The 17,439-nt window shown below is 41.9% G+C and overlaps 1 protein-coding gene across 1 annotated transcript; it reads left to right on the forward strand.

Annotated features, from left to right (window-relative positions):
- Positions 1 to 1,877: 1,877 nt before the first annotated feature.
- On the forward strand, positions 1,878 to 17,249 carry TNFRSF8 (TNF receptor superfamily member 8). Its single transcript, XM_014257231.2, has 12 exons — positions 1,878 to 1,971; positions 2,089 to 2,298; positions 6,802 to 6,892; positions 8,366 to 8,491; positions 9,150 to 9,305; positions 9,402 to 9,495; positions 9,912 to 10,195; positions 10,381 to 10,491; positions 11,031 to 11,078; positions 12,188 to 12,213; positions 13,684 to 13,891; positions 15,053 to 17,249. Exons 2-12 carry the CDS (start codon positions 2,227 to 2,229, stop codon positions 15,295 to 15,297), a joined length of 1,461 nt encoding a protein of 486 aa, XP_014112706.2. The 5' UTR covers positions 1,878 to 1,971; positions 2,089 to 2,226; the 3' UTR covers positions 15,298 to 17,249.
- The last annotated feature ends 190 nt before the right edge of the window (positions 17,250 to 17,439 follow it).

Here is a 17,439-nt window from a genome sequence, read left to right on the forward strand (position 1 = left end):
GACTTCTTTTGGAAAGCCCCTTTTGTTGTATTTGAAATCAAAACACACAAAGTCTGAAAAACTGCATTCACTTGGAAATGCATGCAGGCTGGGATGTTCCTGTGGAATAAACTCTTCACCCTCTTTATTAATGTTGCTTTTATTACACACTTCCAATAACATTTTGTCTTGTAACAGCCTTTCCGAAAAGCCAGCAGCAACAATAAGCACTTTCCACTTCCTATCCTTTTAAATATCTAATGCAATCAAGAAAGAACTTAAGAAGTTCAAGGAAGACTGGCAGCTGGGAAGCCCAGTTTCACTTTGGATGTGAGTTTTTCTTCTGAGGAGCACCCTGGAGCCTTCCCTCAGTGAATGCCATCAGCAACTTAGCCCTTTACCCAAGTCATCTTGTTCCATGGATCTTTGTAGAATTTAATGGTGTTGCTGTCTCAGTCAAATCTGAATTAAGTTATCCAATGGATTTTAAAAATATTGACACCATTCATTGAAAAGGAACTAATATACATGTATATAAAAAATGCTCAGTACGCTTGTTTCAATCTTACTTCCTCTGGAAAACAGGCCAGAAAACTCTCCCTGGTGCCAGTTCTGGGAAAAAAGTCTTTTACACTGAGATTTTTGTACTCACATAAGTGATTGTTGCATCAGATACTCTGACTTCAGCAGGGTAACTTAAACCTTCCAGGCTCTCTATGATGTTGGTGCCTGTCCTTTTGCTAGAAAAACTTGGATAGGGCCTGATAAGAGAAAAAAAAAGCAAAACACAGAGGGGAGGGAAAAAATACAAACAGATCTCATCAATTGTTCTGACTACTGTAATTTGAAACTGCATTAATAAATTGGGAGAATTGCCTAATGGAATATTACTACAGAAGATTAAGGTGTGTTCTAGCCCATTACTTAATTAAGAAAATCATGAATGCAATAATCTGGCATTGAAATTCTTCATTGTCTCTAGACATATAAGGCACAGCTACCCCAAGAGCTTCTGTAGCTAAGAGAGCTTAGGAAGTGAGCAGTGCCCTGGCAGAGTGAGGAGAGGAGATTCATTGTGTGTCACACACAGTGTGCAGTGTGCTGAAAATGCCTGGGGTTTCTGTGGTGTAGTTTTGGAGAAATAAATTGAGGCAGTTAAAATTGTCACAGCTGTGAGCTGAAGGTATTTACACAGGGTCCCTGTGGAATGCTCATCTGTGGTGCTTGGTTGTGGTGGCAGTGATGTAGCCATGGGTCTTTAGTAAAATCATCATTATCTGATTTTCAATATTTTCTCATTTCTTTTGTTGTTAATGATAAGGGTGAGAAGCAAAGAAAAAAACAACCCAGAGGTGTGAGAATTCAAATTGTCATTATTTTCCTGTATACCTCAGAGGTTCTCAAGGCACTTTGCCCTTTTGAAGTGGCTAACCTTCACTTTTGACAATACTTCTAGGGCAGATAAGGAGGCTTCATGGCATCTTCAACCAACTGAAATATTTCCAGGCATCAGAACAAAAACCAGAGTAACAAATGGAAGTGAGTGAAACAATGAGCAGAAGTCTTCAGGATGATTGTCATCAAGAGGAATTAGTTTCTCTTGGGATTGGAGGAAAGGGAAGTTTTCTCAAGGGGAAAGTCTGTAGTATGCTGGTGTTTTAAGTGGCAATGTGTAAAGCCTAAAACTTAGAGGAGTCACTGTGGTTGATTGTGAGTCTTCACCCACTCATCCAAACAGGAGTAAAATGAGTGTACTGAAAGAGTGTTTCTTACTGGGAACTTCCTTGAGGCTTGACTGCAGCTCTCGAAAAATTGACAGCTGTATGGGGCAGGGCTTGGACTTGTGCCTGTCCAAGGCTTTGGGGTAGTGAAGTGTTCTCTCAGGGCAGCCCAGATGAGTCAGGAGCCTGCACAGCCAGCCTTGTGCCGTGGGACACAACCTTGCTTCTCACACCCGACTCAGAGCTGACAGCACCGGGGCTGGACACCGAGGCACTTTTGTTCTATTTTTACTTTTCTCTTTTGGGGAAGACCCTCTCCCCCTTCCTTCTAAATTGTTTTCTCAACCCAATTGAGTCTCAAAGCCTGTCTCCTGCTTGTCTTGAACAGCTGGAATGTCTCTGGACTGAATGAACAGGCAAGGAGCATGACTTGGTGGGACCCTGGAAGGGTCTCAGCCTCCGGAAGGAACAACCTGTCTGTCTCACCTGCGATGCTGGGAGCCAGAGACATTTAACAGCACCTCAGATGGCTGCCTGCAGCCTGCCCCTGGCACTGGGGCTCCTGCTGCTCCTCCAGGACATCCACACAGCCCCACAGGTAAGGCAGGGGGACACCAGGGTCCTGCAGCAGGACGCAGGAGCCTGGTGAGGTCTGGGGCACCTTGGGCTGCAGAGCCATCCTGCCCTTCAGCTGGGTGTCCACAGAAGCAGGGTTTGTGCAACACAGGGGGAAAAGGGTGAGAAGAGCTCTCAGGAAATAAAGCAGAGCAGCCAGGAGAGTTTGCCCTCTGTGGGATCCTTACAGGCAGGAGTGTGGGATGTGAGCTGTGATGTGCATCCTGTTGGCACTGCTAGAGCTGCTGCAGCTCCAGGACAGCACAGCTGGGGAGTGAGGGAAGGTTTGAGGTTGCTGGGGGTTTATTTTTGCCTGTGTGCTCAGTGACAGGCACATTGCTTGCAGAGCTTGGTTCAGAGCTGCTGCCCACTCTGCTGATGCAAATCAGGAGGGGCAAGTTGAAAGGTGTAGAGGCTAAACAATAATAGACCTTTCCCTTTACACCCCTCACCCTGCTGACACCGACTTCCTCGTGAATCCACTACTAATTCTGAATCAAAAATCACTTTAAATAGGCACAGCCCACTGGCTGCACTCAGCTGATGCAGTAGATGCACACCAGCTCCCTGCTCTGATCTTATCAGCTCTTGTGGGTTTGCTCTCACCCCCCGACTGAGACCTGTCCCCTCCTCCTGGGGATCACATGGCAGTGAGCCCGCAGCACCTGGCATAAATCCAGGTGATTTCCTTGACTGATGCTTTAAAATACACATTAAAAAAAAAAAAAGAAAAAAGGTCAGGCACAGAGAGGCTACAGTGGTAAAGTCAAGCAGGTGAGTAGTTGCATGGAGTGTTGGACTGGAAATGAGGATATTCCTTTACAGTAGAAATACAAATATATATTAGCCTAAGACACCTGTCTGTACACAGTAACTGAAAAATCCAGCACATCACTTGGGCTGCCAGATTTTTTTTTTTACAAGACACTGACTCCAGTTAAATCTTTGGTAATAACCAAATTCTGCATCCTCTTAATAGACCTTTGAAAAAGATCCTCCTTCTTTTGGTAAGAGTAGGAGTTTGCTCTTGTGTCTTTAGTTGTAAATTCCCCTCCCTCATTGCAAGTTTGTTTTACTTTCCTCAGGTTATCTGTCCTGCCACTGTCTCCTTCCTGATGTACAGGGGGATGAGTGTTCTGTGGGAGTGGAGTCTGTAATCTTTGCTCACCAGAGGAATGTTTGGGAGGGCATTCAGATAAACTTGGCCAATGTGCTGAAGGCAGACTGCTTTAGCAGGAAAGCCAAACAAAAAGATGATGCTTTTTGACATCACTTTTGATGGTTTGTTCACAAAATGAATGTGGCAGAGAGAAAATTAGGTTTTTGATACTAATTGTCAATATTCAGACTCACTGTAAAGTGATCAGTTACCTGGAATAAATGCACAGACATTGTTGGCATAAGCAGCAGCCTTTGCTCTGTCCTGCATTGCCTCTCTCACAGCAATACTTTTACTGCAGTACAAGTGATGCTCTCTCATGTGAGCAAGTCACTGCTTCCTGGTCACATTTTTAAACCATCTTACCTCAGTCCACAATTTAGGTTTTGTTTCTTTTTATAGCCAGAAAATTCTCACTTGTTGATAATGTCTTTATATCAAGCAAATGAAGCTTGGCTACTTGAAGCTGTAGATTATCAGCTCTCTCTGTGCTGTCAGAATTTGGATAGAAGTTTGACAGACAGTTAACTGTTTTGCTGCAGTGTTAGTCAGTTCTAGAATAGCCACTGCTGGTAGATTATTTTTTTTTTTACGGTAATATGCTTTCTTCCTGACTTACAGCTCATTTGTAGCAAGCCAATTTCTTAGTCTGCCTCACAATCACTTTTTCTCTATGAGTTCAAAAAACCATAAATAAATGAGTCAAGCCTTGTCCTGACTGAATTGCAGAGTTGCCCACTGAATTCAGCACCACCTTTACAACTGCCATTATTTAAACTGGAATAGCAAACATTTTTGCAGAAATAAGGAAAGTGAGAAGAGCTATAAAAAGCCCATTTTCTGGAACAAATTCTCTCAAGCAAGTGTTGAAAAACCCAAATACTTCTGATCTGTATGTTTGCTTTATTTAATTAGTCCTTGATCTGCAGTGCATTCAGAAAAGAAAATAAAATAGTTGACTTGCTGAAATCTCAAAACCAGTGCCTCCCTGTGCATCTGTCACAGAGCAGTGCAAGCAGGAGAGGAATTGTCGTCTTTCCTTACACAAGATGCATTCCAGCTCCTGCTAAATCCAAAACTTTTATTTGAAGAGAAAGTCAGAGAGAAGAATAAAGACCTTCTGTCCACCACAGCCTTGCTCCAGTGTGTGTGTGATCTTCCTCGAATGTTAAAGGGATTTTTAATAATACACATTAACAAACAGAAGTTCTAATGGCAAGAGCAGCTGCCATTGCAATAAAACTGGTACTTCTTCACTGACTCCTTAGAGAATGCTGGGGACAAACCTTCCTGCTGAGTTAAGAGCAGAACTTTGCCTCATTGTGCTGCTGTTGAAGGAGTCAGACTGCTTCAGAACTGGAGGGAAAAAGAAGCCAAGGATGGGGGCATGGTGACTGATGCTGAGCATTGATATGAAGATTATTTATCACTGAAAGGATCTACACTAATTTTTATACTCCTGAAACACCTCTACTGAACACATCACAGGCATTTTGCTTCTGGGTTAGAAGCAGTGGGGTCTTCAGAAGGCGTTTTCTCAGTCACAAACATCCTGCTGTGATTTATTAAAATTCCTCTCCCAGCAGAGCACCTTGGGTTTGGCTCAGTAAGAGCTCAGGTGGCTACAAAGCTTTGACAGCAGCATTTGTGGAGGAGCCATGGATGACCTGGATAAGGCAGGTGGCTGCAGTGCAGAGCTGCCCTCCCGTGGAAAGGGGGAAAATAAGGTTGAGTACTCTCTCATATCTATATCTGCATAATTTATTTAGTTTGTAGGCCTAGTTCATGCAGTGATTTATCACTGCACTACCATCAGGTCAAATTCATAATCAGAATGTGCACTGCTGGAACCAGGAGCAGAATCTAATACTAAACTCCTGATTTTCATATTCCTGGCAAGGTAAATTTTTTAAAAGCTGTTCTCTCACATTTTTACACAGACACTATTCTTTTATTTAAACCCCAAAACAGACAATTAAATAAACTGAAACCTTATGTGCTGCATAAGTAATTCAATAATAAGGGTTTGTACTCTTATTTAAAGTTCAGCTTCATTTGCAGCCAGAGTTGGTTGCCCAGGAGAACCAGGAAGGAAAAATTGGGTATTTGGGGTTCTTCTGTTCATTTCCTCCTTGACTGAAAGTTCCTGTTTTCCTGATGGGAGTTAAATAAATTTGTTTTGTGTATATTAAACAGGAGAGCAGGCTGTGGAATGAGTTAGGCAGTGAGATTCTGCACAGTGCACAGAGGGAACAGGTGACAGCAAGCAGTGTTTCAAAGACCAGTGGGAAATTCATCAGCAGAAAGTGAGATCTAGAGTTTCTGAAATATTTAACTGCTCTACCAGTATCGTGTGGGAAAATCTCTGGGGAATCTGTTTAGCAATTCTTTACCAAAAAAAAAACAAAAACCAACCAACAAATCACTGTTCATATCTTGTAGTAAATACTGAAAATGAAATTCAGATAACAACATTTTTAGGGGATTCTTAAGGGAGATGCCAAATTCAAAAATCAGATTATCTCATCAGAACACTTGTAGCACTGTAATTTCCCAGAGCATGTAGTGGCCCAGCCGTACAAAAACTAATTATGTGCTTCTTGTTACAAGCTGTAGCTGAGTCTCATTTTGTAAGCTAAAATCAAAGCTATTTTGTGGTGTTGTTTTTTTTTTTTTAACTAAATAAATATTGGTTATGTAGTGGTGAAAGGTTATTTCTGAAAACCTTCACTCACAACAGAAGTGGGATCAGTTATTTGAATAAGGGGTTCATTGTGGGAGTATTTGCAGCATTCTTTTCAAGGCAAAAACTTCTTGTAGGATTTGTCCCTGAATAATAAGTCAAATAATTTATTGGTTTATAATAATTTTAGGTTGTTAAATTCAAACAGTGTGACTGCATAAGTAACAGAAAACTTGTATGCTGCAAACAGGAACGACCTCTGTGGATTACACCAAATCTATGTGGATTTAAATGATGCTGAATATGGTATCACCTCTTACTCCAGTGCACACAGAGCTGGAAATCTGTTACAGATGTTGGGGATTTTATTCCTTTCCCTAAAAAATTCCTTAGCTCCAACTAACATGAAGTCATTTGAGGACAGTAATTTTTATCCTTTTATTATTTTTTTTTAATTTGCTAACTGCAAATAAAGGAAATACAGACAATAATTTATTTGCTTTGGGGATACTTGGATTTTCAGAAAAGCTGTGGGCTTTTCCTTACCATCTGCAACTGCCATTGCTTGAGGCAGGCATTGGGATCTGCTCTAGTACAGAATTAGTTGTTTTCTAATTGTGTCTTTTGTCTCTTTCAATTTCTAGACATCATTAACCCCACCTCATTCCTGTGACACACTAGAGAATTGGTTCTATGATGAAACTTCACAAAACTGCTGTTTCCAGTGTCCCTCAGGTATGTTTAGAATTCAGTCCAATTTGCATGGAGCCCCTCTCACAGAGACAGCCTGTGTGTCTGCAGGGTTGTGTTTTGTCCCTGAAGAAAAGGGCAGTTTCATGAATCACTGGCTAATGTGGCTCCAGATGTGAATCTCTTCTCCACTCTTCTGCTCCTGTGCAGTCTGCATGCAAACCAGATCATGTGATAGAATTTATATGGGATTTTATCACTTCACTTGACACTGATTTAGCCAGGTCAAAGAATTCATTTCAAACTTGCCCCCGGGGGTGAATTAGCAAAGTGAAATTTGCCTAAATGAGTTTCTTCTCAGAGATAAAAAAATATGAAATGAAGGTATGGAAAATCTGACATCATTCTCGTAGTCACAGCAGTTTGGAAAGTGTCTCAGGTGAGGAACAGGCCCTGGTCAGGGGACCATTGAGCTGTGTTAGAAGCTGGGTGGGACTCAAAGGAACCTTGGTGAGACAGGAGTTGTGGAAATGTCTGAAACTGCCCCACTGGCCAAAACCCCCTCAGTGGGGTGGGTATTTTGTGGAACTTCACCACCATCTGTATCTTCTTGCAGAAGTCTTTTCTTTTGTTTTTCTTAAAGGAAATTCCTGAGCTGTATTTGTGCTCCTGTAGTGTTTGATTGCCAGCATTTGCATCCAGTTCCATCAGGATTCCCACTGGGATATCCTGTGCTGCTGGCCACACCACTAGAGTCCTTCAGCTGTTCAGGTGTAAATCAGAGCAAGGGATGGAGAAAATGGTCCAATAAAAGAAAATAATGGGTGGGGATGTGACTTTGACAGTCTCAAGAAAAGCTCTTTTCTTCTTCAAAACCATACTTTGCCAAAGCTCCTGGCATGAGGGATGTCATGGTGAGGTTGGGTGAGAAGCAGAAATCTGATTTACATCAGGCTCTAATGAGCCACAGGATCCATCAGTTCCCCTTTGCTGATTCTTTGTATTTTCTTCAAATTCTTTGAATTTTGATTAAATTCTCATGTCAGTCCTGGACTCCTCCACTGTAAAAGTTACAAGAATCTTTTCCACCTTTATCCTCCACTACCCCTTTAAGCAATAACCTGCTCATATCTAATCCTAACTCAGCTGCTCACTGCAAAGAAAGAGGAGCTTTTCTAAAAGTCCTTTTAATTAAAGGAAGGAAACTTGAAACCCATTTCCCTGGGAGCTTAATAATGGCAGGACAATGGTCCTCATGGAGACTTGGCTGACTTTTCTGGCAGCACATGACTTGCCATCTGCCCATTCCACAGCAGTCCATTCCAGCTGGGATTATGTCCTGGCCCTGCACCTTACACTTGAATGGGAAAGGCAAAAATGTCCTAGAGAAAGCAAATGACAAAGAGAAGACTGTGGTAATGTGTCTAACAGGTAAACGAGCAGACAAGAACATTTCAGGATGCTTTTCTGCCCATTTTGGATAGGTATTTTGTATATTTTGGTTTTTTTTTCCTCCAGGCTATGTTAAAAAGAAAGCATGTCCTCGGGATCCAGCTGAAGACTGCATGACATGTGGACCTGATCAATATTTGAACAATGTGTCCCCAAAGCCACGATGTGATGCCTGTGTGTCATGCTCAAAAGGTTTCCTTTTCCCCACACATACCTCACAGTTACATTCTGTCACTGTATATTATATTTACACTTAATTTTTATTTTATTCATTTAGAATTTCCACAGCAAAATTATCCATCCTTGGTTACTGAGTTAAACAGCAGAATGTTACCTTGCACTTCATCCATGTTACTTCTTGTGTTTCCTGGGACTACCTAAAAATTCTCCTCCTCCAATTCTATCCCAATCTGGTTTCTGCTTTCTGCCCATTTAAAGCTATTATCTACAGGTTTCTCTAATTATTCATGACCTCAATTACCATCATCTGGCTTTAAACTGAAAGAGGGCAGGTTTAGATCAGATACCAGGAGGAAATAGTTCCCCTGTGAGGGTGTGAGGCCCTGGCACAGAGAAGCTGTGGCTGCCCCTGGATCCCTGGAAGTGTCCAAGGCCAGGTTGGACAGGGCTTGGAGCAGCCTGGGACAGTGAGAGGTGTCCCTGCCCATGGAGGGGGTGGGATGAGATCAGTGCTAAACTCATCTTCAGCCCAAACCACTCTGTGATCATGAGGAGGAGCAGCACCTTTTTCTTCTTCCTGAGCCTTAGACCTGGTGTTGCTCAGCTTTGGCCCCACTTCACCCTTCCCTTGCAAGGTGATCCTTTGTCACTGCACGTTCCTTGCCCACAGACACGGACCTGGTGGAGAAGCAGCCCTGCTCCTTCAACTCCAGCCGCACGTGCGAGTGCCGGCCCGGCCTGTTCTGCAGGATGACTGTCGAGAACACCTGCACTCGCTGCCAGCTCCACTCTGCTTGCAGGCCTGGCTTTGGAGTCAAAATCAGGGGTAGGAAGTCCTGCCTGCCCAGATAACCTTTCCTGGTCCTGGCCACAGGTCTGGTGTGTTTTATTTGGACGGTTCTCAGTCGTTATTTTTATTCAGGCACCTCAACAAATGATGTCACTTGTGAAGAGTGCCCTCCTGGGACCTTCTCTGATCAAAACTCCAGCACAGACACCTGCAAACCCCACACCAAGTGAGTCTGTGCTTCTTTAATGGGACTGACAAATTAACTGAAATGAATGAAGGATGAAATAGAGTATGTCACTTCTGGTGCAAAGTGTACAAATTCATCTCAGAAGCACGGGAATCACTTTGGGTTCATGTGCAGAGGTTAGAAGGCCTCAGCTCTGGGCTGGAGGAGCAAGGGAAGGAAGGAATCCTGCTTGTCTCATTTTTAGTTTACTAAGTACAGTGGAATTGCACACCTGTGCGAGCAGCAGCTCTGCATCCAGGCCAAGAGTTAGTGCCACAGGGATGAGAAGAATAATGACTTTTACAGCAAAAGCAATAACTGCAGTTGGTACAAAAATGACCAAGGGGATGTTTGTCACAGGGAAAACACTTGTACCTTGTACCACGGCAGTGATACCTGTTCCTTTTCATTCCCAGCTGTGCCAAGTTGAACAAAGTAACGCTAAGGAAAGGAAATGCCACACATGATCAAGTTTGCCTGGACCAGCTGCCCACTTACCTCACCCCAAGCACTTTGTCTATGAGATTCAGCAATGAAACAAATAACTTTGACCTGAGGATGTTTAAGGAGAACCTGGTGACCTCTGCTAGTGGTGACCTTCTAAGTGTCACAACAACTGAAAATCCCAGTTCGACCCCCGAGGAGAAAGCCCAGGCTGGCACTTCTCCCACCTCAGCTAAGGGGGAGATGACAACAGGAGGTAACAAAGACAGCACTTACTCTCTCTAGCACTTTTTATTTGAAAGTATCTTTGGCAAACACAATTTTTATGTGGGAACTTCCTGCAAATCCCCTCTGATTTGTGAAATGATGTCTGTTCAAACACAGGGATGTACTCAGGGTTTCCCCTCTGCCTTTTCTCTGTGCTCCCTCTGTGTGCTGTAGGTGTAGTGCTGTGGGCAGTGGTTCTCTCTGTGGCAGTGCTTCTTGGGGGCATGCTGATATTTTGGAAATGGAAGGTTTGCAAGAAGCGGATCCTCGTCCTCAGAAGAAAGTGTGAGTTTTTCAAGCTGTAACAGGTGATGTGCTGTTTGATCTGCCAAACAGCAGGTGGGAAACTCAAATGTGGGGATATTTGTGGAGGTCATTGGGGAAGAGAATGTTCTCTACAGGCCAGATAAGGGTTTAAGGCAAGCTGCTCATGCAGGATGTTGGAGAACATGAGAGATGGAGGCAGCTGGGAATTTCTGGAGGGAAGCGGGTGGGAGACCCACAGGTGGGGAAAGGGAAAGTTTATTCTCTCAGCACAGACACTTGTATTAAATGATACCTGAAGTGTTGTGTGAGTAGTTTTTGGTTCTGGGAACAGGACTGGGCTTTGAGCATAAGAGGAAGGGTGATTTTTACTGACACTGACTCCCCACAGCTTTGCCTAGAGTTCCATGTGGGGTGTGCCTGCAAAACCACATTCCCTCTTTTATAGAAGGCAGGATGTGCATGCTGTTGGTTGGTTGTAGATCTGTGGGTGTGGTGAAGCTGTTGGAGCCCTCAGGCTCCATGGTGAGTTTGACTAAATGAAAGGTTTCTTTTATCAGCACATCTGGACTCGGTCATTGCTCACAAATACACGCTCAAATCTCAAGGTGAGTGACTGGTGGGCCAGCAGTGCCATCCCTCTGTCTGAAGAATAAGTGGATAGCTAAACGTGGGATTTTATTTTATAGAGTTTTAATTTAAAAATGTGTCCCTGTGTCCCTGCTGCCATGCAAGAGGCCACTCCTGTTCCTCCTGAGCAGGCAGGGGACACGCTGGATGTGTCCAGGTGCCACCAGATGGCACTTCGCTCCCACGGCAGGTGATGTGTCAGTGCTGGAAAACGCCTGACTGATTTTAGGGCACTCAAATACTGGAGAAATATGTTCAGAAAAAATCCTGTCCAGATCCCAGGAAGTGCAAACATTTTACCCATTTAGCTGATCCCTTCTCAGCAATTCCACTGCCACTGACAGATCTATTCTCTGTTGTGTCAGATCCTAATCACCACACAGCAGAGCTTTTTATATTCATTCATTCAGGAATACACTTTAAAACCTCTTGTGTGCAGCTTAATTTTCTCAAAAAGGATTTTTTTTCTCCCTCACTTGCCTTGCACAATAGAAACTGTTACTGTGTAGCATCACAGAGCTGTTGCTCTGAAAATAAAGGTGATTGCACATCAGGGTGAAATTAGACAGCAGGTCTGAGCCCATCCACCTTTCATGGTGCTGCAGAATGTTGTACACTCCCTCCTCCTCACCTCTCTTCTTTGCCCAGTGTTCCCTGGGATCATTAATAGAACTACCCATAAAATCCCACCCCCTTAATAATCATCTGACCATATGATGAACTGACCTAACTTGTTAATCCAGTAGAAAGTTATTAACAATTTTTTTCCTTTTTTTTCCTTTTTAATAAGCTTGTCTTGTGCTTATCTAGGCAGTTTCATCAGTTCATTTTTTTCATAAGATGAATACTAGTTGTGGTGTGGGGACAGTGATGCAGAAGGAGACAGAAAGGTCTCACAGTCTTGGCAGCAACCTGTCACTGCTTCACCTCAGGAGTGTCATTTCAGTGTGCCCTGAGTTTTAAGAGAAGCATCATGCATGTGGAGTGGTTTAGGAAGCACATTGCTAGGTGATCTTTCAGAGCATATATCAACATTCTTGGGATTGTATGAGCTTTCTTCTGATAATGTTTTTGCTTTCCACTGCAGGGTCGGATCTCGTGAACAAATGTGCAGTAAGTGTGAACAATATTCCAAACCAGATTGCTTTCCATGCCAAAGTAAATGTTCTTTTCAAATGTCCAAGAAGTGCCAGCCTTTCAGTTTGGACTTCCCTCTACAATATGTAATCATTTAGGTTGGATGAGGTGTATTAGGACCTGATATCTTCATATTTTGGGCTGATAAAATACACACATCTGTGCTGTTAAATAATGGGATGCCGCCAATCTTGCTTGTGAGGGGATTTGGTTTGGTGTTCAGCAATTTGTGGTGCACTCCATGGGACAAGATCTGAAATCACAGGATGAACATGCCTTTTCTTCCTTCTGGGAGAACTTTGTGTGTGTCAGTCCCATTTGATCTTACTGCTCCAGTCACACAGATGGGATTTGTGCTTTTCTTCTCTCATTCTCCACATCCCCTTCCCTCTGCAGGGTTTGGCATGGCTATGATATGGGTACACAGTGGGTTTGGTTTGTCATTCCTTCAGGACAAGCTCCTGGTGTCACAGGACAGTTTGCAGATGAGCAGGACAAACATCAGTTAATGTGGCAACAACAGAAAGCAGTTCCTCAGCTGCTGAAATGGTCACAGCTCGGTTTGATTTCCCCTCTGTCAGTGAAATTACAGCCACTTTCATTCTCTAAATCTTCTCAGTTTATTAGGCTTGTTATCTTTAAATGTCCAGATCTGCTAAACCACTCTTCAGACTGTTATTTTTTTGTTGTTGTTTTTAAATGAGTTTGCTCTTAAATGTTGTGCATCTACACACACACAAGATACTGCTTTTTCCAGTTACTCTGGTTGCAATCAGCTGTCATAATTTCAGTGTGTAATTGTTAATTCCTGAATTGTGAGGAGCTTCAATTCTTGCCTCTGTAGAGAGTCAGACATGAGCAAGGGTTATAAAATCACATTTTAAATTTTTTTTTCTTTCCCAACCTTGTGGAAACAGAAGATCAGAACCATCAGAAAATTGTGATATAGGACCTTTAGCTTCTCTCAGATTTTGATTCCTCTTTTAAAGAACTGCTTATAATTAATTCTTCATGTATTAGGTCATCTGAGCTTGTTTCTTCTACCTGATGTTCTGCTGAGGCAAGTGCATTTTGAAGTTAAATCAGTTTGGCCTCTGGCTTGTTCTATCCTTCCATAGGAGCATGACAGGTCTTTGCAAAGTTCAAGAGGTAGCTAAAACATATTTTCTTTAGTGGAAAGGAGGTACATTCCTGAAAATGTGATTAGAAATCTGTGAATTCAGCTTAGAAACAGTATTTTGAAATAGGGTTTTAAGTGATGCAGGAGCCTGTTTTGAAGTTCCCAGACCTGCCAGATACTTTGGAACGTTTCACTCCCTGGGACAGTGGTGCTGGGAAGTACATTCTGTTATCCTGACTGCCACAGGAGGATTCTGTGGACCTGTTGCAGTGTCCAAAGTGTTTTTTACACTCACCCCACTTCTGCTCTCCTGTTTGTATTGGCAGAAGATCGTACTGACCACTGACAGTGGGCCAGAAGAGGAGGAGTTAATTAACAGAGCCCTTCCTTTGGAAACCAACAATAACTTGGTGTCCAGCACAGAAAAAGCACAAAGTCCTTACTGGGGTGTGACTGATGTGACACCAAGCAGTGGGAATGCCCCAGATTGCCCTGTGGATTCTCGAGTCAGAGACCACACAAATAACAGAATTGGTGAGTCTTGGTTTTGTTTTGTTTTTTCCTTTTGTCATCTTCTTTTTTCAAATTTTCAAACATGGCACATAGTATCATTCCAAGATTACTATTGAACTTCAAAGTGTCCAGATCTCCTCACAAAGATTGTGCTGAATCTCCAGATCTTTGACACAAAAATACCTATTCATTTGAATATAATGCTTTCTTTTTTTTTTTTCATGTTTGTCTTAGTCACTATGAATTTGACAGAAGATTCCTTTCTTCCTCCTTTTCATTCTAGAAGATGTAAATTTTACAGAAGAAATTTGAATGTGTCTGCTGGAAGATGATGCTGTAATACTGAATGAGAATTGTACTTAGCTATCATTTTCTTCTCTGGTTTCATAATAATGAAATGTGTTCCTGTAAAGTCTTTGACCATGGCATAGGGTGGGAGTTAAAGTCAGGCAAAGAGCTCATTCACAGGGGGAGAATTGTTACCTGAGACACCATCTGAGACATTCTGGCACTGCTTCCAAACCCAATTCTGAGGTTATTTGAAGGTATTATTTTACATATTACAAAAACTGACCTTTCCTAACCAAACACCCTTTCTGTTTTTACTGTGAGTGATGGATTGGGATGAATGTGATGATTTAATTTACCATATCCAAACATCTCCAAGCAATTAACCTACAGTGTCTGAAGTGCAGCATCCTCCTGAATTAAGTGCAGTGGTGCAAGCCATTGAAAAGGCCTTATTTACCTTTCTGGGAAGGACTAAAGACAACAAGTTGGACCCAAGATTCAGAAAATTTTGTAGTTTATTCTGAGCTAGAAAGAAACTAATTTCTTTGCAGGTCCTAAGACCCCGGAACTTCTGTACAGTGCTGATCTTTACCCAAAGGTTTCTTTTACATCCTGTTGTTTCTTGAAACAGCAGGAACATAAATCTTGGATTCTTTACATCTAGATCCCAATTAGTTGTTTCTTCTTACAGATTCTCATGAATGTCTTCTGCCTTTTGCACTCTGTCTTTTCCTGTAGTCACACCTTTAGCTCAGTGGCTTAATCCCATGGAAACTCAATCTATTCAATCTGAAATGCCCAGAGTCCTGATAAAAATGTTACATGAAAAAGCCATTTCTGGGGCAGCAGTGACTGTTCACCATGCTCAGCACTATTTCTTTCCTTCCTCAGAAAAACTCTACATCATGAAGGCCGACACTGTTATCGTGGGGTCTGTTTCAGAAGTGCCCAATGGCAAGAACTGTGCTGTCAGAGGATGTGAAAGTAACCTCGATGCCCAGGAAAGCATGGAAGAGGAACTGGAAATGCATTACCCAGAGCAGGAAACAGAGTCTTTTCCAGGGAATGATGTAATGGTTCCTGTGGAAGAGGAGGGAAAGGAATTTCACCACCCCACCACTGCCACTGAGAAATGACAACCCAGAGGTAGTGTGGGAAGATCCAGAATCATCCAGTGTGACACTAAGGCTGAATTTATGGCAAGGGAGATAAACCCACTGTGCCTTAGATTATTGGGAAACTCCTGGAAAACACTGAAACACATTCAAACCAGGAGAGCTAGAAGCTATTTCATCTAACAAATGAGAGCATCATCCAAACTGCCTTCAAGCTGACATCAAATATTTCTATTTCCCTCTCTCCTGGTATCACACTGAACACAAGTTTGAATCAAAGCTGCATAATTTAGAGGACATCTGGATGTCAGCTGAAGTTTCACAGCTTGTTTTCTCAGTGTGAAGGAATGGACTGAAATCTGTGTCTGGTTACTTCTATTAGCTGTGAAAATTCTGGCCAGGATTCTGAGTCAAGCTCGAGACTCAGCCATGTCTCTTATGTTGTTTCTATTCCAATATTTCCAATTTTGGCATTTATTTTGCAATATCTGGTATTTTCTCAAGGTTTCAAATAGGCTTTTGATTGAAAATGAGAATAATCTTAGTTTTCCTTAGCATAAACATAGCTCTCAAGTTTGTGGACTTCATATTTCTTGAGGAATTAGGATCAAAAGGTGCCACACAGGTTCTGAAAATAGAAGGCAAATAAAATTAATTGTACTTTAGGCCATTCTTTCTAGGTTTTGAAGTCTGATTCTTATTTTTTTTGACTACATCAAATCATGAGTAAGTGGACAAAACAGCCTCTTCTGATGGAAGCCAAAACGAACATTTGGCTTTTGGATGAACTATGGGTTAAGCCAAATGTGGAGCCTGTAAAAAGAGAAATGAAGAAATTATTTTTCTACTGAAAAAGAGACACAACAGTTAATTCCTATAACATTGTTAATATCTACTTGTTTTAGAATTGTTCATAATAGTCAGGGTGACACTGATTTGCATATCCTTTAAAAACAAACCTGTTTGGTGGCCAACTGGCACGCGTTATGCTATTTTTAAATCTTTTGTGCTGTTTGTTCAATGTAATAGTGCTGACTGTACTTTTGCACAGGACAATGGAAAATGAGCAATGTGACAAAGTGTTTCTTAATAATCAAAAAAAAGGAACCACAAAACCCATTACTCGCTTTGCAGCTTTGTACCAGTGGTGCAGCTGCAGTGACTTCTGTCTTAGAGCTCACACAGGGGCATAAAAACATAAAAACACCTTCTTGGGCCAGCCTGGAGCTTGAGCCCCACATTTCATCTCTCACAGTCACAGGAAGGGATTTGTTAGGAAGACCATGACTGCTGTTTGCACTCATCACAGTTGTGCAGTTGCAGCTGGCATTGGATTAAGGATGTCAAAGAGTTTGACTCAGTCTTTATTATTCTCCGATATCACCATTAGTTTTTCATGTCTCTTTTGAATTTCCAAGTACAATCTGCCTCCATAAGCACCTGTGGCAAAAGAGTACAGATATCATGCACTGTGTAAAGGACTTTTAGCACTTTTAAACTGGCCTCTTTATTTCAGTGAATGTCACTTGTTCTTACAGAAGTCAGTGAGTTGCTTTTTATTTTTTCTTTTCCAACCAAGTTGCTTTTGCGATTGATTGTATCTCAGCTTTGATTGAACTAAGCCTCAAAGATGAGTTCCCATCTTTTCATATTAGTATTCATGTTAGTATTACTCATGTAAGTTTGATGCTCCACTGCCTTGGTCACTTTAGTTGATCTTTTCCACATCTGTTTTAACTTCACTACATACTTCATTTTAGAGAACACCAATTAGTGAATCCAAAAACTGAAAAAACACATTTACCTGGCTGTGATTGTTTGGGGCTGTTCTGCAATGACTGTAATTGTGTATTTCCACTCTGTATATTAATTAATCTTTTTTACTGGAACAGCTTTCTAAAAGAACCATATGCATTGTAACTTGCTGGATGTGTTATAGTTAGTTGATTTAATAATGCTGGTAATCTGAATTAAAAATTACATGGATTGAAGACATGGCCACGCTTTTCCTGTTTGATATGTAAATATTTAATTGTTGGTAATTTCAGTACCTATATCAGAAGAACTATTTTTGCAAGAAAGCCATTTGAACCTCATGGAGCTCTTTTTAGAGTTTTTCTCTAGTTTAAGAGTTTTCTCTAGAGTTTTAGTGTTTTTAGAGTT

Source organism: Pseudopodoces humilis, chromosome 24 (assembly GCF_049639895.1).
Source record: "Pseudopodoces humilis isolate 2021_Gansu_Grassland_sample_001 chromosome 24, ASM4963989v1, whole genome shotgun sequence".
NCBI lineage: Eukaryota > Metazoa > Chordata > Aves > Passeriformes > Paridae > Pseudopodoces > Pseudopodoces humilis.

Coding starts and splice junctions, on each gene's coding strand:
- TNFRSF8 (XM_014257231.2), top strand. CDS start 2,227: ATGGCTGCCTGCAGCCTGCCCCTGGCACTGGGGCTCCTGCTGCTCCTC. Junction 2,299..6,801: donor ACATCCACACAGCCCCACAG/GTAAGGCAGGGG, acceptor TTCAATTTCTAG/ACATCATTAACCCCACCTCA. Junction 12,214..13,683: donor ATCTCGTGAACAAATGTGCA/GTAAGTGTGAAC, acceptor TTGTATTGGCAG/AAGATCGTACTGACCACTGA.